The following is a 21012-nucleotide window of genomic DNA, read 5'->3' as shown; positions in this document are numbered from 1 at the left end:
ACAAGTTTCAGAAACAATCACAAAAAAACACATTTCCCTGCTGAGCTGATATCAGTTGGTGGTCACCTGATTTTGATAACTAATTGCCAAATACAGAATACCGAAGAAACCATTTGTAAAAGTTTTACCATGTACAACTTTGTCAATAAAGCTTGGCTCACTTAACATGTCTCCATGAAGATTCAATGTCCTTTCTTGAAGTCTCATGGATGGAATGTACCTGTATCTAAAAATGATGTCACATTTCTGTTTTTGCCCTCTGCAATGGTGGTATTGACCACCATTATACGCGTTTCTTATGACCTTTAATAAATCCTGCATCTATGCGAATTCCACCGCAGCAAATTCCACAATGTCAAAGCACCGATGACCAAGTGTAGCAGGTGGAAGTATTAACAGCAGAATGGGACCAAAGAGCAACAAGCACCATAAGAAAGAATCACACTCCATTTCCACAGACTAAGTTTTACTTTTGGATGTACATTTTCATTTATCAAAAATAAATCATTAAATGTGATATCAATAGACGTAACGTAACACATCCACACAAGTAAATTGAGTTTTTAGTCTTTTTTAATATCAATGTTACAGAGCCATGATTGTTATTTGATACACCTGTGCTGTTTCCATATACAAATGAGTGAATTAATTTCTCTGTAACTTCAAGGTAGATACCCGTATTGTCGAGACGAGAGTAATATATAACCACTAAATAAGTGAGCATTTGTCGAATACATGAATGCAGTGATGTATTCGGAGGGACGCGAGGTAGAGAAAGAGAAAGAGGAAGAGCTACTTGTCACGTGAACGCGCCAGGAAGCCTACCGCGCGCACTCGTTTCAGGTTTGGCAGCACTTTTTTTTCCCAAACAAAGTGCGAGTCACCTCACGGAGGCTCCGTGACTCAGACCGACTGAACACTTTGTCACTGGGTGTCTTAGAAACGACACATTGGCGTACATTGATCATCTCTGTCAGAAATGGGTCCCGGATAACAGAAAGAAAACAGAAACAGACTACAGGGTCTCAAGAGCGGAGAGAAGCGGCCCGCAGCCCGAGAAGGAGCTTAGCAGCCGGTGATAGCAGACGCCGTCGCCGGCCATTGTGTGTCGGGACCGGGCTTCTTGCGCCTAAGTAGAGCCTCGTAAGTCTCCCATTCCAGTGCTTTTGCTTAATTGGCGTTATAATTAGAAACGACCGTCTTGTTCTGCGAGGTGTCACGGTGTATTTTGTAAAACCTCTGGTTGTATCAAGCCATTGCGTGTCGGTTAGCCATAGCCCGGTTGCGGCTAATGTCATTAGCATTAGCTGGGAGCGTTTTATTTCCAAACCTGCCCCGCACTCTGCACATAGATGTGGTTTGGCAATGAATGCACCGATAACCTCATTATCTTAAGTCGTCTGTGTATCTGCCGAGACTAGACAATATGTAAAGTAACGTCGTAATTTCCGCATTATATGACCGAATTGTTGTAGCTTCACTAAGTAACCGTCTATAATATTATAGGGATAAACGGTGCTTATTCTAAAAACAACTAAGCAATAGAGGAAAGTGTGAACACAGTTGTACGCTGATGTAAACTTGTAAATGTAGCGTTACGAGCAGATAGTGTGTGTTCGTGTTCCTCGTATCTGCTGGCACATGACGGTTCAAACACTTGTGCCGTAACACAAACGAGCCTCCGCATCACCGGGAGAACATAACACTTCACCTAGTCCGAGCAGTTAAACGCTCAATTGTTGCTAGTCAACTAACCGACTGCCACACTAATCGATACGTAATAATCTGTACTCATTACCAAACAAAATGGCTGTTGTTGTTTTGTTGGCCTTTGTTTGACATTTGATTGTCTAAGCTAGCTAGCGCACTGACCGGAGCTATGCTAAGGAAAGGCTAAAGCTATTGTGTTGTTACAGCTGTGAGAGCGGTCAACTTTCTTTTGAGACATTTATTTACATGTTGTATTTGGCGTTGTTGTGGATATTTCAACCATATCCAGCAACTGTATGTATGTGTTGTCAAATACCTTACTGACCAACATGACTTGGTAACAGTTGTTTAAGACAATGAACATTCAGTGCTATAGATTGTTGTCACACACTCATCAGGTTCTTGTCCTAATTACTGCCTTTGTCCTTGCCCTCTCCTTTAGATCTCCTCCCCCAATCAACCATCCTGATTCTGTTCTGGGAGAGTTCAGACCAGTATTATTGCCAAGATAGCCAGGCCAGGCAGGAAGAGGCACACCTCAGACCCCATCAGCGGCAGTGACTCCGGCGACGGACGGCCCGTCAGTGCCAAGTGCTTTAAGATGGCCAGCAGCAGTGGCAGCGGCGAGGCGGCGGGTCGTCGCAATGGGACTCAGCAGCAGCAGAGAGGAGGTGGCCGGCGAGACAATAGCTCGGAGCAGTCCTCCAGCACCAGCAAGAAGAAGCAGAAGGATAGGGCCAACCAAGAGAGCAGAGAGGCCAAGAGGGCGGCTGCAGCAGCAGACGGGACCATCACAGAGGCCAAGAAAGGTTTGTACGGCTAACAGGCTGTTTCCTTTCTTGTTGATGCATTTCCTGCACATATGTTGGGTTTGGTATAGCATATAATCCAGATAAAGCAGTGAGTTTTAGAGGTTGCTGTGTCGTTTATTAAGGCTTATTTGTGTAGAAAATGTTTGGTGTCGGTCACAATGTTTGACATCCGGTCATGCTCTGCATAATCCTTGAAAAAGGTTAATGCAATTCAATTGGCTGTATCTGCTTCTTCAGTGATCTATCGTGGTTGGGTCCTAAAAGGTTTTGTTGTTGTTGTCAAACGGTTCAAAGTCCGTCTCTAAGTCTGTTCATTCAAACCACTTCCTCAATCTTTATCTTTTACACTGGGAAGCCATTACATTTTTTTGGTAGCAGTGTAAAAGCTGCAGTAGGCTTGTTCTGACACAGCCCGTCTGACTCGGTTAGAGAGCCAGGAGTCAGGAGGTCATTTGTTTTTACTTTTCTGGAGTAAAAATTGTGTCTTTGTAATCTGTAAAAAAAAAAAAAAGCTTTCACTTCTTTGGGGGGGTTAAAGGTGATCACGTGTCCAGGGTTATATCAGCACAGAGTTTCAGTTTCATTTCTTCACAAAGTGTAGGGCGGAGTGTTGTAAAGAAAACAAAGCACTTGAGAGAGAAACTTAGCCTTTCCTAGTTTTCACACCATGCCACAACCTTTCACACCTTGAGTTATAGATTTAGTTTTGCACAGACCCCTTGATTAGTCTCTGTCTCTCTCTCGCTCTCTCTCACACACCTTCTCCACCCGTCCTTTCACTCACCTTTTAAGCTTTTTCGCACTGATTGCAACCCTTTGCTGTCCCTGGTACCCTGTTCACTCTCATCCATGCTTTGAATGAATTTCCACACCGTGTACAAAACATCCTCCATGACCTTGGCCAACATTGTTGCTTGGGACAACTCCAGTATCTCAGGCCCCCCTCTGGGACACTTGACTGACCTCTACTGGCTCATGTCATATACATACAGCCGAAACAGTTGTATTTCTCCTATTTGTCCGTCTTCACCTACTAACATTGCTTTCTGTTTTCAAATCTCTCGCAAAATTCTAATGCAGAGTCTCCCATTCCGAATTATAATCGTCATCTGTTTGTGGACTGGGCGAGGCCGCTGTTTAATGACTTGTAGTTATGTTGGTTTTCTTGTATGATGGAGAATATGAAAAACAAAGCATGATCAGGCTTTATTGGTATAAGTGATGTCAGCATAAGACTCCTTGTGGACATAGAAATTTAAGCATTGCATTTCTGCCGAGGCGATGATGAATGTCAACGTGATATTTTACACGAGATCATTCAAGTTTGCTGTTGCGCGGCTGCGGTGGGAATAGAACACTCCAGCTGTAAGGGATTGGGTGTTGCTCGTGACCTTTCTAGAGAAGGAGAGTCTCTGCTTGAAGGGTGGGAAAGTTGAGTCTCTGTCGCTGTTTGACTAGACTGAAACAGATTGGAGTTACCAAGATCCACGTGTTACTTCTCCGAAAGCAGGGGATCAAATATTTCCTTTTTACGTCACTGCTGAATCTTTGAGGTCACTATGGAAAATGGTACACGTCTTTTGCTGTTGTTTTTAGGCTGTTTAGTATTGTAGGGTAAGATACGGAGTTGGGACTTGTTTAGCCGTAAATGTTTAGCTCTGTCAATGTTTTTAGTTTTAGGCATTGATTAGTTTTATTTGGCTTGGACTTTGTGTGTCAGAGATAATTTTAGATGCTTAGATTTGCTGAGTTCACTACTCTGTCAGCTTCAGTTTGCCTGTTTGCTCTTGACTGACCTACTTACATTTAGAAGTGCACTGGTATGAGCAGGTGGACAGAGTTTGAATGTGAGCAGGTGCATTTAAATGTGTGTGTTTAAGTCCGCTGTACCTTAGTCGTCCCTGCTTTTGCTAAGGGTGTTTTCAGATCTGAATTTTGTTTGCATTGTTGCAAATTGAGGAAAAAATTGCCTTGTCTGCAATTGCTTGTCTGATTGGCACGCTGTTTGTTGTGTTGGTTCAGTTTTATGTTTTCTTCATTGAAAGATCTATTCATTCAGTAGCGTCTGATTGTGTTTGAATGTATCATGATTGTGGTCACAGAGTTCCTTCTTTAATTTTGGCTCTAAGTGTGTGTTCCTTCCTTTGCGGTTTTCCAGATGCGTTTTTCGACTGGAAGCAGAATGCTAATGAGGTGATTGTCCGATTGCGCTGTGGGGAGGGTGTGCAGAGGGCAGATGATGTCAACACAACCTTCACCGATACACATTGCCATGTGTGCTTCCCAGGTAAGGCATATTAAAGCCATTATCATTCATTGAAATATCAGGTGTCAGTGTGTTAACTACTGCCTAGGTTAAGGTCAAACTAAATATTCAAATGTTTATATTCTCTCTTTGCATATTACCTTTTTTTCTGTAGTGTGGCCATTTGTTTTTCTGCTTTTGTCCTTAGTGTGTGTGTGTGTGTACATTTTCAGATGGGCGGCAGTGGAGCTGTCATTTGCAGGAGGAAATTGAGGGATCTTGTAGCAGAATCCAGCACAAGGAGAAGGGAGGCTTCCTGCTGCTCGTTATGCAAAAGAAAATTCCCTTTCACACCTGGCCTACACTTAAGGTGAGTCATGCACTACTAAGTACTAACATCACTTAATTATTGCAGCCCAGATATCTTATAAGATGACCCCCTTTTTTGCAACAGCAGTAGGAGTAGAAGTAGGAAAGAAGATTTTGTTTTTTTATTGTCATTTTTTCTGTCTGCTGCAGTCGAATAAGAAGGAGAAGGTGCCAGTAACCATAGAGACCAAAAATGAAAAGGAGTCGCTCCCTCTTCCTGCGACAAAGACAGAGACGAGACGTGTTCCCTTGGAGTCTGCGGAGGAACCTAAACTGTCCTCGCAGCCCCATCTCCAACCCCAGCCCGCCTCCTCACCAGCGCCCAGCGAGTCAAGGCGAGGGGGTGGCAAAGGTGACCGGGGAGTCAAGCGCTCCCTGAAAAGCAAACAAGCAGTTGACAAAGCCCCTGCAGATACGACAGAGGTGAAAAGTGCGCCCGGAGAGGTGTCGATCACCACCAGCAAGCCTCCTAATGTCACAAGGAGTGACCAACTGGGTCTGGAACCCAGTGCCAAGCGCACAACCGGACGGCAGACCAAGACCCCCAAGGATGTTGCACCTTTGGTCAATAGGGACACTTGCTCCGTCAAGTCTGCTGTAGCCAGTGATAAAACTCCACACGGACACCTACCTAGTGGACAGAACCCACAGACACAATGCACAGATGGAGACATTGCAGAGAGACTAGACAATGGACAGGAAATTGAAGTTGGACCTTCTGTTATCGCTGCCAGCCATACTATCAAAGCTCAGGTGAGAACAGCTGGTGTGCGAATATCAATATCATACTAGAGAATGCTGGATGGAAGTGCTCAAGCAGAGGAAGTTGAGACTTTTTACTTTACATTCTAATGTGGTTGCTTTTACTTTGATGTCTGAAAGGTTTTTTTAACATCTAAAATAGGATTAAAGCTATTGAAGTAACTTTCTGTTTGATGGTATCCAACCGCCACAGCAGTAGTACATGTGAAAAATACCTGTGACACATTCAGGAATGCAGACTAACCTGCCAACAGAACACAGACTGCTCAGTGACCTTCCTTCATGAAGGGAGGATCACATGTTTGTATTGATCATTATGTTCGTCAGATCCCAGCCACTGATGCTGTTATCATACCTTCACAAGCCTTGAGAAAACAACTAATTAGCTGTTTTTCATATAATAACAATTAATTGTAACATTTTCCACTTAAATCTATGTGTCTTATTGCCTGCAATGGAACTGGCTCTTTGTATTGTACACCTTAAAGTCTTCTTGGCATGATATATTTATAATTTCTCATGCCCTTTCCTGATTCAGGTGGAGGAGAAGCAAGACCAGTCTTCAGACACAGAGCACAAGTCTGGGACGACGACAAATGGCAGTGGTAGCCAATCAGGAGCTACCGTTAGCACTAATGACTCTCTCATTTCCGTCACCTCTAACGATGGAGTTGCAGTTGCTCCAGAAAGGCTGGGAGAGATCCACACGGACAGGACTGAATCCGAGCCAGAGAAAATGCCTGTTGAGCAGGACTCAGCACAGGATACTCTGATCCGCCAACAGATGGGATCAGAAGAAACTGCTTCATTACCAGATGCTGGTGCGGCCACCACGCAAGGACTTTCACCTGGTCTTGTCCAGAGGCTTGGTAGCTGTGATGGGGAAGAGAAGAGGGACCAGTCCAAAGAGGAGCCCCCTCTGGAAATTACGCCACAGGAAGGTTGGTGTCCGTCTATATTATATATGATTCACGTTGTTGAATTGTAAGGAGGATAGACTTTCAAAATCAAGATACCTGCCTTGTATTGAATGTCATGTTTTGCCAGAAAGCCGTTGTAGGCGGGTTAAAACAACCATGCACGTCCCGGCTTGTACACTTGTAAACTCAGTACCTACCAGACTCGTGGCACTTTTTTGGCACTCATTTTTATTCATTCTGACCTTTGCTTACAGATCTTTACTATTTAGTTCATTTTGGCATTCGTTTCTTTATTGCTAAATCTTTCTACTGTTACAATCGTGTTTGCTGCTCTTTAAGCAGGGAGTGCAAACATGCTCCAGTACCTAAATCAAGCTTTGTTGTGACCTGTGAATGTCCTGCAGCCCCAGAACCTATGATCAATCTGCAGTCGGTGAAGAAGGATTCGTACGAGAAGGGCACAGACCTGGTGGTGGTTAATGTTTACATGAAGGGGATATGCAGGGACACCGCCAGAGTCATCTTCAGGGAACAGGATTTCACCCTCATTTTTCAGACAAGGTAGTGCACATGACTATACTACAGAATACTGTCAGAATATAATTGTGGTAATGTTATGGTGAGATAACATTGCTGTACATGATGGTGATGTTTCTGTCTGATCTTTTTGCAGTGATACAAACTTTCTGCGGCTTCATTCAGATAGTGGAACAAACACGGTCTTTAAGTGGCAAGTCAAACTCAGGTAAGAGATGCGCAAATACATTACATTACATTACATTACGGTCATTTAGCAGACGCTTTTATCCAAAGCGACTTACAATAAGAAATAGAGAAGAGATTGCATACTTCATACATAACAAAGTCTATAATCAGGTGCCACGAAGGATAACATTAAGATAAATTAACTGCTCGCTAGCAGCACCTGCAGGCATTGAGATGTTCAGTCTTGATGTACACTTTGTGGGGTAAATTGCAACATTGATGCTGAGAGGCACCATTAATTTGGTCCCTTTGTCTTTGAGTTTGACCTGATTGTATTTCTCCTCTTGTGCTTCAGGAACCTGATCCAGCCTGAGCACTGCAGCTACTCCTTTACTCCATCGAAACTAGACATTACACTGAAGAAGAGACACAGCCAGCGTTGGGGGGGCCTGGAGGCCCCAGCAACACAAGGTCTGCTTCATGGCTCCTGCAGGAAACCCTACAACAAAATTGGCTTGAATGCACACATGAACATAGATATCCAAACAAATGATATGAAAATCTATATGCACTCATTTTATGGGCATAACACAACAATTGTGTATAAAATCTACCGTCATTTTCAGACTATAAGACGCACCTGACTATAAGCCGCAGAAGCTAAATTGAATGATGTGTACATATATAAGCCGCACTGGACTAAAAGCCGCCGTTTTTTTAATGTTTAATTACCATATGTAAGGGTTCGTGCACATAGGGGATTATCGGGAAAGAGGCGGCTGTTTGAGGAAGCTCCCATTTATTAACATTTCAACAAACAAGTTGCATATTTGCATAACATTTTCAAGTGTTACCATTTAGTGCAATAGTAGCTACAGAACATGTACTATGCTGTGTAAACTGTACTGTATCACATAGCGTTTCAGACACAAACTTTTCAACTTTCAAACTTAAAACGGTGCGCTCCCAGCGCACGTACCGGCAGTGATCTACAGCAGTGGTCCTTGGCATGAAAAAGATTGAAAACCACTGATCTACATTATAGCCTACAGTAGTACCATAACAAAAAACAAAGCTTACAGCGCTTGACGAGGCAACATCAATGGCTAAATTAAAAGTTTATTCAAAAGTGCAAAATAAAGTGCCTGTAACACGACAGTAAGCGCGTAAGCCTAAAGTTGCAGTAACACGGCTGCTTAAAATATACGGTAATCAGCCTACCAGAAAAGTCATTAATCCTCATCTTCATCTTTTAGGCTAAGGTGCAGTACACGGCCGCCTTCCGGAGGACTGTAAACCTGTAAAATCCATAGATTTAGGAATTCCCCTAGTGGCCGTTAGCTGTAAAAATCCATTGATTAGCCGTACCGTTATATAAGCCGCAGGGTCGAAAAATGGGGAAAAAGCCGCGGCTTATAGTCCGAAAATTACGGTATTTAAATTATTAAATTCTGTTTCAATATATTGATTGGCTGTCCTCGCATGTATGTGTATCTATTATCTGTATTTGTATGTGTGTCTATGAATTTGAGAACAAGATTGAGAAAAGATATACAAATAGTACCAAATTGGGTTGTTTTTCCTTCACACCTATTAGGCTGACACGTCAGGGTAACGTCCATGGATTACATAATGTTGGAACTGAGATTGAGGCAAATGTATGTGTGTCGTTAGGGTAGCTGTCAATGACAGGAATAAGACTGTAACTAAGCCAGTAAGTTGATATGGGTGCCACATTTGGCCGTCCTTACATGGCTTGCTCACTGTATGTCCTCCAGGCTCGATACTTGTGAGAATCCATGTACTGGTTGAAAATTAAATATCAAAACATTTCTTTTTAACTCGGCAAAAATGGGAAAATAAGTGTTAAGTGAATGACAAAGGAACAGTGTAATTAAATCTCACTGTCCTTATTGTATGATATGGTTCAATACTAAGTCAAATTTTCTGAACTTACTCATATTCACAATCCAGGAAAGTTAGGGTGAGCATCTAACTTCTAACCTCAAGGTCCATTCTCCTCTGTTTAAGGTGCAGTGGGTGGTGCCAAGGTTGCTGTGCCCTCCGGTCCTGCCTGCATGGAAAAGAGCCAGCCAGGCAGCAGCCAACACAACCTCCCAGTCAAAGAGGAGCCTCCTCGGGTTGGAGAAGAGAAACCCAAGCCTCCTAAGGCATCGTCCAGAGTGGAGGATGGCGGTATTGATACAGTAGCGCCTCGGTCCGTCTCTGAGCACGTTGCCATTACCAAGCCAGAGCCCGCCCTTACATCTGTGAGTGAAAAAAATGAATTAAAGAATTATTTGAACTGAAGAGGTGATGCAAAGGAAAAAGACAGTCTTAAAGAGTGGTTTGTGAACATATCATGCTCACTTATTCCATCTCAGATGTAGGGAAATCTGCACCTTTTGCTAAATTGCTGTACATACACACATACAAAATGTTCTTCTAAGGAGGCACCCTGCAATAACAAGCTGAGAATACAGTAGCGTCGACTGAGATAGTTGTGTAAACATCAGAAGAGGTAGTTCACTCAAAGGTGGATGAGCAATCACTGCTGGGTGCTGTCAAAGTGTAATTACACCCAATTCACATCACAATTTACTGAATACTTCCCTTAGTATGCTACAACACTGCAGCAGCCACTGGGAGTCTGACGGCTGCTAGATACAAGTGAGGATGAAAATGAACTTGGTCTAATTAGTAATTGCATTTGTGTCCCTCTGTCCCGCCTCAGCCTAAGCCCACCTGCATGGTACAGCCCATGACCCATGCACCGCCTGCCAGCAATGAACGGCATGAGGAAGAGGAGGAGAAGAAGGTGTGCCTGCCTGGTTTTACAGGATTGGTCAATCTCGGTAACACCTGCTTTATGAACAGTGTCATCCAATCCTTGTCCAACACCAGAGAACTCAGGGACTACTTCCATGGTAAGTGGGATGATTGACACATTTGTTTGGGACTGTTTCTTAATAAATGTTTTGAATTAGCATTATTAGCTCTTGTTGTAGGGGTTGTGTCATTTGGAATGCAATATGCTGAGATATGTTGTATTCTGCTTATATTTTCTTTTTCCCCCTACAGATCGAGCATTTGAGGCAGAGATCAACTGCAATAATCCCCTTGGAACAGGGGGCAGGCTGGCCATTGGCTTTGCTGTGCTACTCAGGGCCCTCTGGAAAGGAACTCACCATGCCTTCCAACCCTCAAAACTCAAGGTAGGCTCACAGCACGACGTAGATTTTCTCTGTAAGAGATATCCTACATCCTCTTCTTTGTCTTCCTTTCACTTTCTTTGTTTTTTATTAGCATTGCTTGAGTCTATGTTGTTTGAATCTTTACTTTCACTCTTTGCCAACACCCATTCCTTTCTCTGTTATTGTTCTACCTGAACAGGCAATTGTTGCTAGTAAAGCCAGTCAGTTTACTGGTTATGCCCAGCATGATGCCCAGGAGTTCATGGCTTTTTTGCTGGATGGGCTCCATGAGGACTTGAACCGCATCCAGAACAAACCCTACACTGAGACAGTCGACTCGGATGGACGGCTGGATGAGGTATGCCTTTTTCTTATTGATGAAGTCAACAACGTCGCATGAGTGCATCCTTTGTTGTTGTCAAATGTTCACGATCAGGTCAGATCAGTTTTGGGAACAAAATTGAATACTTTGACTTTTGAAATTTCACCTATTTACTTAAGTGAAGTGATTTACTGAATTCATCTTCGGCATGTTGTTGTGTTTTGTCTGTGCAGGTGGTGGCAGAGGAAGCGTGGCAGAGGCATAAGATGAGAAATGACTCCTTTATAGTGGACCTCTTCCAGGGCCAGTTCAAATCCAAGCTCGTCTGCCCCATGTGTTCAAAGGTAACACTTTATTTTCAAGACATCTCCTGTTAATTCTATTTATTTTCATTGTTTATTCATATCTAATGTTCTTTTCCTTTTTTCCATCCCATCACTTCCCCCTCTATTCTCATGTCCTGCCTCAGGTGTCCATCACCTTCGACCCCTTCCTCTACCTGCCCGTCCCCTTGCCCCAGAAACAAAAGGTTCTCACCGTTTTCTACTTTGCTAAAGAACCTCACAAGAAACCCGTCAAGGTATGGTGAACTAACTGGCTTCATTTCACAATCAAAATGGTCGTTCGGTAAAATATAGTATTGTTTCTGCATCTATTTGAGATTATGTAAATACTTATTCCACATAATCCAACCTCTAATGTTGTGTGTTTTAGTTTCTAGTGAGCGTGAGCAAAGACAACTCCAGCGCTGCTGAAATCCTGGACTCCGTCTCTAGGAGTGTGAGGGTGAAACCAGAAAATCTCAGACTGACTGAGGTCAGTGGAAAAGAGATTTATGACAAAGAAGGCTCAATTGAACCTTTTTCTGATCAACTTTTACTTTCTGCATGTCAGTTCCCTTTGCCAGGGAATCTTCAATAGAATTAATTCTTGCTCTCACAGTTGTGGTGCTGCAAGATGAGTGCTACACACTCTGATACATACTTGACCTCCACACATCTTTCTGTTTCCCACAGGTGTTGAAGGGTCGTTTCCAACAAATCTTCCTGCCATCCCAATCTCTGGACGCAGTGTCCCCATCTGATATGTTGTTCTGCTTTGAGGTGCTATCCAAAGACTTGGCCAAGGAGAGAGTGGTGCTGCTCCGAGTGCAGCAGGTAATGACCACAGTTCAGTCTTGGAGACGTTTTATTGGTTTATGAACATGCTTATTAACATTGTTTCTCTCATCTGTGTGTTTGCCTTTCAGAGGCTCCAGGTCCCCAATATCCCCATCTCAAAATGTTCCGCCTGCCTGAAGCCCCCTGTGTCAGAGGAAGACAAGCTGAAACGGTGCACTCGCTGCTACCGTGTGGGCTACTGCAATCAGTAAGATCTCACAGACAAAGCTTTTTCAGTTCTGCACACAATAGCCTCATTTTATCCACTTTTTTTTCTTTGCGACAAAAAATGCATGGAAAGCATCTGTGCGTTGTGCTGCCTCCAGCTCGTTTCCATCCAGTTTTAGATATAGTGGTGTCAGCTTTTGCATTACTTCCTGAAAAAAATCTGTCACATTTAGTTTATTTAGTCTAATAATTGAACGGATCGCAACCATTGCAAATATACAATGGTGACCATATTGAATGGAGCAATTGCGTGGCTGATAGGGCTGCAAAGTGTTTCCAACCATCAGTAATCCAGAATTTTTTGAGGCAACTATCTTTTATTTGTAAATAAACAGTTTAGTTCTTAAGTGTGTTTTTTTTTTTTTTTTTTTTTTTTCCAGAGCATGTCAGAGGAACCACTGGCCCAACCACAAAGGGTTGTGTCGACCCAACATGGACAATGTGGGTCTTCCCTTCCTGGTCAGCGTGCCAGAGTCCCGACTCTCCTATGCACGCCTCACCCAGCTACTGGAGGGTTACTCCAGGTAACGTACACTTCTTTTTTAGCATGAAGTAGACGTATAGCAAATTATTTTGTACACCAGTTTAAAGTAAATCATATCAGGCCTGTCTGAGCTGTATAAAGCAAAATGTAACTTCCCCTTTGTTTCTCTCTTTGCAGGTTTTCTGTCAATGTTTTCCAGCCCCCTTTCCAGTCAGGCAGGACATCCCCTGAGACATCACAGTGCAGGGCAGACATCCCCCCAGTATCGACTGTATCCCCTGAGGGTCATGGTGCAGGGGAGCAGGCCATTGGGGGCAGCAGTGCTGTGGGAGCAGGTGATTCTGAACAGGAGAGCCACTCTCTGGTGCCTGAGTCCCAGGCAGAGGCTTCAGCCCTTCACTGTGGGGATTCCGACTCCCAGACCTCTCTCTCCACTACCCGAACTACAGATTCAGGATTCTCTGAGGCGTTCTCCTCCACTTCGAGTAGTTCCCTCGACCCCCATGCTGAAAAAGAGACGTCTTGTGAGAAGGCGGTACGGCCAGAAGGTAACATCAAAATGATGATGCACTGCGGCCTCACAACAGGGCAATGCTTGAATATTTCTGATTGTTTACTTCATTCCTCTATATCTCCTTTTTGCAGCTGCTGTAACAGGGTATCAGCATTCAAGTGAGTCAGCATCAGGCCATGCCAGTCAGTTCTATATCGCTCAGCTGGACTCTAACAACAAAGAACAGAGGCTGGATGAAAAGGGTACAATCAGAACTCTCATAATATGCATGCATAATATATATATGATGTCATGTCCTTGTTGTCCTTTTTCAACATTCAAACATTTCATCATAACCCCTCTGCAGATGACTCCCTCGTGGAATCTCCTGAAGATGCCACGCTGGAGCTCGTGTGGAAAAATAATGAGCGTCTGAAGGAGTATGTCCTGGTGAGCTCCAAGGAGCTGGAGTACGAGGAGGACCCCGGCTCTTTGAGTGAGACAGCCAGAGCAGGACACTTCACCCTGGAGCAGTGCCTCAACCTCTTCACAAAGCCAGAGGTGCTGGCACCAGAGGAGGCATGGTAAGGATATACTGAATATCATTTATACGTATGTCATCTGTGAGAACAATGGCAAAAACTAGGAAATGGCCAGCGTTATCATTTATTATATAATGAAAGCAGGAGCTAACGGTCCTTGTTTATGCTCTGTTATCCAGGTATTGTCCAAAGTGCCAGCAGCACCGCGAGGCCTCCAAGCAGCTCCTACTGTGGCGTCTGCCCAATGTTTTGATCATCCAGCTGAAACGTTTCTCCTTCAGAAGCTTCATCTGGAGGGATAAGATCAATGACATGGTCGACTTCCCTGCCAGGTAAACATTTTAAACGCTCTAACTTATGTTTCACATTATTTTATTTCAGAAGCGTAACTTTTAGTCGTAGCATAGCATAACCACTGATGTCATGTTGTCCTCTAGGAATCTGGACTTAAGTAAGTTCTGCATTGGCCAGAAGGATGAAATGCAGCACCCGCCTATATATGACCTGTATGCAGTCATCAACCACTATGGAGGAATGATAGGAGGTCACTACACAGCCTACGCTCGCCTGCCCAGTGACAAGAACAGCCAGCGCAGTGATGTTGGTGAGTCTGAAAGCAATGAGCTTCATTCAGACAGGTTTTGACTTTCAACCTCCTTTTCCGTCCACTTTCAACCTTGCCTTATGCTTTTCATTTCTCGCCTGTCTGTCTTCTCTTGTGTCTTATTACCCTTTTCTCCCATTCACCCCCCTCCCCCTTTTTTCCCTCTTTTCCTTATCGCCATGTTGTCAACATCTCTCCCCTTGTCCATTCTTCCTGTCCGGCAGGCTGGCGTCTGTTTGATGACAGCACAGTGACGATGGTTGAAGAGAGCCAGGTGGTCACCCGCTATGCCTACGTCCTGTTCTATCGCAGGCGAAACTCCCCTGTGGAGCGGCCACCGCGCTTCCTCAACCCTCATCAAGCGGAGTCGACCGCCGGCGCTGCCGCCAGTCAGGTGAGAGTGCCGCTATGTTAAGAAACTTGCAATCTCCCTTCTGTAACATTTCACACCAGCAAATTGTTTAACCTATGGAAGAAAAATTGACCCCAGGCAGTTTTCTGGATATTTATTTTTTCCTCTATCTTTGTGAAATATGCAAGTGTGAAATGTTCCTCAGCCCAGGGTTTAAAGGAGTTTGTAATAAGGTTCATCTGGGGTGTAAACGCCATAAAATACATCAATAGCAGTGCCATAATGCCCCAAATGTTAGGAAAATATTTAAAATGAGGATCTTTGTGTGGGTGCATCCACCATCAGCGATGGTTCAGTTTGTGTCTGACAGAAGCTCAGATTTATGCTTTTATGCTACTTTGTCTGCTGCATTGTTAAATACATTCCTCCATATATTTCAGCAGCCGTTGTGAATTGTTTGCACCTGACATGTACTGTGTATGTTTGAATGAAAAGGAGGTTCCATAGATTTTAAATGCAGATCACTAGCCCAGCAAAGTGTCTCCATTATGAGCCAAGAAGCCGTTCTCCTTCTTGGTTAGTCTTGATGAAGCCCCGTTGGAATACAGCCAAGTTCTTGATTTAACCACGAGCCGCTGTCGGGCTTCAGTAGTATTTGTGACGTCCTTTATAAATGTGTTCTTTGTCATAAGTGTTTTTTATTTGGTTTTGTTGTTAAGATCTCCATGCCTGCAGTCAAACCATGTGTAGATGTCGGCCTCTATTGCCCCACCTTAAAGAGTAATTTAACACCAAGCTGAAAATGAGTTAGCTCCTCTGCTCTGTTGCACCTCTGTGTAACACCACCACTTACACCACAAGGATTCTTCTCAGGAGTCTCAGCACCTTTTCAGGATGACAGGAATGCCTCATGCCATGGATACAGACTTAATTTGGAACAAAACTATTTTGTAGCCTCTATTCCAGGATAGTTACTCTGATGGTCCAGGAAGTGCTGGGTGAAGCTCATGAGACTGAACATTGCTGATTGTTTGGATGCAAACTTCCCCTTTCCCATTTCTAAATGTTTGGGTTGAGCTTGGGAAGGAACGACTTTGGATGACGATGAAAAGTGAAAAGGGAGTGGCCAGGATGAAGAAGCTCTTCTATTGGAGTTGGTGGCGATCCAGAGAGATTTTCAGTTTTTCACTCAAAATGTCCAGCACAGTAAAAGTGAAGTGGCTCATGCAGACGATCGATCTAATGCACTCATTCTAATTTCCATCATCTTCATGATACTTGAAGCTCTGTGTGAACGTGAGCAGAAGGAGTCGTGTTCTTACTCGGGTTAGCACTGCTTAATGTAGTTCAGTCTAAAGCTCCTAATGATCAGCATCACTGCCCCAAAATGAATAAAACATCACTTAGAGGTCGGGGAAACCAAAAGTTTTCAGCTGGTGTTAACTTACATTTTACATTTGAACTTCTCTCCTGACCTGGGCCTTATTGTTCAGTGTTCAGTGAAGTAACCTCCCAGAGTACATCTCTAAAAAGCGTCTTATATTGCCTTCAACCTGAATATCAGGGGAAAAACTGTTAAATCTGGAAAAGTAGAGGTAGATATGCTGAAAGTTTAATTTATTCATAGTACTTGTTAGACCACGCCTTTTCCCAGAAGCTGACACCGGTTTCCGCCAATCGCAGGCCTCCCTAATATGGCAGGAACTGGAGGAAGAAGCGGAAGGGCAAGAAGCCCGTGGCGGACTGTTCCGCACTGGTCTGTGGAGGCGACCAACGCAGAGGATGGCAAACAGAAATGCGGGAGAGGAAGACAGAGTTGAGGTGCCGGTGCGGCGGCGCCCCAGGCAGAGGGTGTCGGATTATCCTGACGATGACTGTGTGCGATACTTTATTGTGGGCATCTTGGCAGCTATGCTGGCTCTTTTCGTCAATCTGGTTTACCTCCTGGTTTACAAAGCTAAATGGGTCTGAGCTCAGTCCCTCCAGCTTTACACCGCTCAGCAGTCTCTGGGTTTTATGCAAATTCAACAAAATGCAGCAATTTCTTCAAGATGCTGCATAATTTACAAAGATTATCAAATGATCTGTTTTATTTTCACATTGCGTACAGGGAGAGTGGAGAGCAGCGGAGTGTGAACGCTGTGCGCTGGTCTCTTAAAGTAACGGGTGCTATTTAAACTTTGTGAATATAAATAAAAAGTGTAGACGAGTGTCATAGAAACTTTGGCTTTATGGGAAACAAACTACAAAATTGGCCACAAAATGAGTGATTTCGATTGCAAAAAAATCACAAAAGTGAGGAGGGAGAACTGTGATCGGTGGCAGGCCGGGGCCTTAAGTGTATAAATATGAGATCAGTCAAACAGAGTCCTGATATGATCAAGAGCAAAAGAATTTAGTATTTTTAATGAAGGCAGCACGGGTATGAGGAAGAGCTGTCAGTCATCCAGTGGTCTTCAATTGGTAAAATGTGTGTCAGTTGTACTCAAAGCTTCACAGCACTACAAGTGTGAATAACAGATAAGTAAGATGCTCGGTAACAGCTTCGGTCATAATTACTGATAGAATTGTAATAAAATACTCTTGAGTGCCAGTTAACGCACAATATCAGCACATTAAATCTTCTTGTTCACTCTGGGCCCTGATTCAGAGGTGAGATATGCACGTGTAAGTCAGAGTTGATACCAAAAATACAAAACCATTAAACCATTCTTAACTCTGACATGCGACTGAAAACCTTTCTCACTGCCTCAAAACTCTGATTACTGCTACAACATCACTGCCACCGCCTCTATGGTGCTGTGTCCTCAGCCTGTTAACCTGAGTCAAACGGTGTGTTATATCATTATTGATATTGGGAAAACAAAATAACTCAGCATTTAGGTCAAAGGTCACAGCTTAGAAAGGTGAATTTGGGTCTAATTGCTTTATTCTTTGCTCTGGAGGACACAGGAGCAGCCACACTCTGATCAATCCATCCCTGATCTGTCCGTCCCTGCAGCATTTGTTTTTGATGCCTAGGCGCCACTCTAAAGTCAACACTATCATCTAAACAGTAGAATCAAATCAATAGGCTACACCAAATGGACTTAACCGTTTAGTGTCAGATACTTGTGAGCTGTGGAGAAGCTAAATTGAAGCCCCAGATGAAGACAGGAGCACAAAGATGAGCTGGATGTAGAGCCTCTGGTCAGACTCCTCTTCCTCTGCATGCCTGCTGCACTGCTGCAGCGTTGTTGCTCTTCACTTTAAAGTGATTTGACTACAACATTTCTGCTCTACTAATGCAAGACAGATGAATGTGTAATAATATTCCTTGCATGACCAAATTGTTGCCTTTCTGTGTCCTGAAACACAAATGATGGGCCTTGAAATCAGTTTCTGTCTGACCATAATGTGTGTGTATGGATCCTCTACTGAAGGTCACTTTGAGATTTGGTGTCTTTATTCATCTGATTCATAATATTTGTTGGTTTTATTTAAATGTATGTTGCTGTGTTTAGTTTCTATTGAATGTTTGTTTTTTTAAGCCGCAGCCCGGTGGGGATTTTTAAATACTCAGGATAAATTATTGTAAAACTGACCATGTTTTTGTTTCCTTCTCTGTAAACTGAGGTACAACCTGTAGTGACGGTGCGTTTAGAGCAGAGCTGAGGTACAACAGGAAACCTTTAATGATGGAGAATCCTGCCCACCTCTTCATCTGATAACGCTTAGTGAAGTGTCTGAATGTCAAAGCTCTTAGAAGTTAAACATCAGCACTTCTGAAGGCTGGAGCATTGAATCTGGATGTTTCTTGGTTGACTGACTAGAGTAGTAACATTTCCACACAGGATTCATTTTAATATTTCCATCCTGTCTCGTAGAAACACACTCACGATGCTGTAACATATTAGGCCGGTCGGCTGCATGGTGGTAAACGCTTCATTGTGTCCCTGCAAACCCAATCTGGGAAAACGGTGCCATCTCATTTTGCATGCACTTCTACTACCGACTTTTATCGCTGTGCTTTGTTGCGACTCCAGACCGCTGGAGGGGAATCCTGTCTGGACTCTGGTGCTGTGGTGACTGTTAGCAGCCTCAGGGAACTCCCAATGCTTTATCTAGTTTGACTGCAGTGCGTAGTGACCAAACTGTACACACTATGTTCAGAGATATGCAATCCTTCCTTTCACCTTGTTTTCATAAGAACTGTAGTGAAGACCTTGAAAATGTTAAATCACCAGATGGCCCATAGAAAGAGCAGAAGTGGGCAAGACGGGGTTAAACTGTCATCAAAACCATAACTTCAACAGTGTAAATCAAACTATTAAATGTAATTAGCTGTAAGATGTGGGCAGGTGGTTGATGGGACAGAAGAACCTTGGCCTGATTCTATGTGTGAAGGTAATGAAAGATGTTTAAGATGTTAAATGTGTGCTGTATATTTAAATAACCTGTTTAATGACATTGCAATAATGTATCAGATACCTCTGTTCAGATGCTGCTCTCTTCTGTGTAAGGCGCTGTACTGTTGGGGAAATAAATTATCAAACTAGTATTGTAACAGATCGTTGAAGTTATTCAGCCAGAGAAACCTTTTTTGTTTGTTTGTTTCCATTGCCCCGTTCTCCATAATGTATGAGATGAATGTTGATCCTTGAGAGAAGAAAGAATCCAGGCAGTTTCACAGCGACATGCTTCACTCTTCTCTCCAAACAGGCATCATTTAGCATCTAGCATGATTTACTGCAACACTGGTTTATTTTACAGGCCTCTAGCCAGGCACTATATGGGACAGACCTGGATCCTGAAGGACCAACCACATTGACCCAGGAGGTGCCCTCTGACCTCTTCCACTCTGGAGAGTGTGCGCCGTCCTACAGCAACATGGAGGAGGTGGACTAGTCCGGTCACGACCGACAGACGGGCGATATGCAGAAGAGTGGAAGTGAACCCAGGAGGTTCCAGACGATGGAGACCAACCAGCAGCTCCACATGAGACCATTCAGTGGCCTCAGCTAAAGACACATCAGTGCTTATTGATCACACTGACATCAGCAGGGTGTCAGGGTAACGGTGCAATGTGAGACCATCTCGAGGTGTGAAACTTGACTGCACTCACTTTTGAAAGACCTTCAAATTGACAGTTAAATGTGGATCCAAATGTAAGTAAACGCTACAAACCCATGATGCTTAGCTCATTCAGTGATATTGGTGTTCTGGCCTCTTGAGCTATACTGTACTCAGTATGTTCTCCCATTCATCCAGTGCATTTAGAGACGCACACACACATAGAAGCTAAAACTTTTCTGTAAATCTCAGAGCTCCTATTGGCAGCTCACGCTCTACGCTGCTGCTGCTGCTAATGAGATTCATCCTCGGCCACCTGATTGAGTTGGATAGTGCACTTGTTTGGTTTCAAGCTAAACCCTCACTGCTAACATTGGGAGAGATCTCTTAATGTCCCTGTTGAGTGATCTATGGTTGGTGATCAGGCGTATAGAGCCACATTTGGGAGGTTTTGAGTGAAGACTTCCTATGTGTGTATTTTTAAGGTATTTTCTGGTCTGGCGTGTTTGTGGCAGGCGATCCTGGAACTTGGATTGGAATTGTAGCAACTGATGTAAAGAGAAAAATGTGAGACAGGTTCTGACCTGCTTTTTTTTTTTCTTTTTTTTTTTATACAGAGGGCACATACTTTCTGTCTTTTGTCTGCTTTATAAGTCTCATTTTGCTTTTCATGCTTTAGTTAACTCTTTAATTTTTGTACTTCTTTAGATATTCAATCCTGTGGATGCAATTGTCAAAGACCTCAGTAGAAACAGAAATCTGCATGATTGCATGTTCATACAGTCTGTAAACCCAAACCAACCCCTGTCAGATAACAGCTTCTGCTGCATATTTTCTTTTGTTGTTTTGCGTGGGTTGTCTCGTCCTGCCCCTCCTTTGTAACGGACTGCCTACATAAAGTTGGGATGATTAAGAATGCTGCTGTGGATACATTATAAATGGTTAATATAAATAAAAAGGTTTTTGAGAATTGCTCAAATGATTGTGTTACCGTTTTAGTGGGTTTGGATGATAAGATGCTCCGCTCAAAGAAGACTGAAGACCCCAGTATGATGTCA

The 21012-nt window shown here is 43.5% G+C and overlaps 1 protein-coding gene across 4 annotated transcripts; it reads left to right on the top strand.

Annotated features, from left to right (window-relative positions):
* The first annotated feature begins 831 nt into the window (after positions 1-831).
* Positions 832-20933, top strand: usp19 (ubiquitin specific peptidase 19). 4 transcript variants are annotated; one of them, XM_076163343.1, is made up of 26 exons: positions 832-1143; positions 2153-2519; positions 4681-4809; positions 5001-5137; positions 5287-5889; positions 6437-6839; positions 7223-7379; positions 7492-7563; positions 7879-7994; positions 9561-9793; positions 10258-10450; positions 10605-10738; positions 10917-11075; positions 11273-11383; positions 11509-11619; positions 11754-11855; positions 12056-12196; positions 12289-12407; positions 12808-12951; positions 13089-13459; positions 13557-13667; positions 13772-13988; positions 14126-14278; positions 14384-14550; positions 14775-14944; positions 19655-20933. In XM_076163343.1, exons 2-26 carry the CDS (start codon positions 2312-2314, stop codon positions 19787-19789), a joined length of 4596 nt encoding a protein of 1531 aa, XP_076019458.1. In that variant the 5' UTR covers positions 832-1143; positions 2153-2311; the 3' UTR covers positions 19790-20933. The 4 variants fall into 4 exon arrangements, with proteins under 4 accessions (XP_076019458.1, XP_076019457.1, XP_076019456.1 ...); XM_076163342.1 differs by having other exon boundaries at positions 9555-9793; XM_076163341.1 differs by lacking the exon at positions 19655-20933 and adding an exon at positions 16586-19648.
* Positions 20934-21012: the final 79 nt, after the last annotated feature.

The sequence above is a fragment of the Genypterus blacodes genome, unplaced genomic scaffold, assembly GCF_046128005.1.
Source record: "Genypterus blacodes isolate CSIRO-AG114 ecotype Tasmania unplaced genomic scaffold, CSIRO-AGI_Gbla_v1 ptg000131l_1, whole genome shotgun sequence".
Taxonomy (NCBI): Eukaryota; Metazoa; Chordata; class Actinopteri; order Ophidiiformes; family Ophidiidae; genus Genypterus; species Genypterus blacodes.
This window is presented reverse-complemented; position numbering and strand designations above follow the sequence as displayed.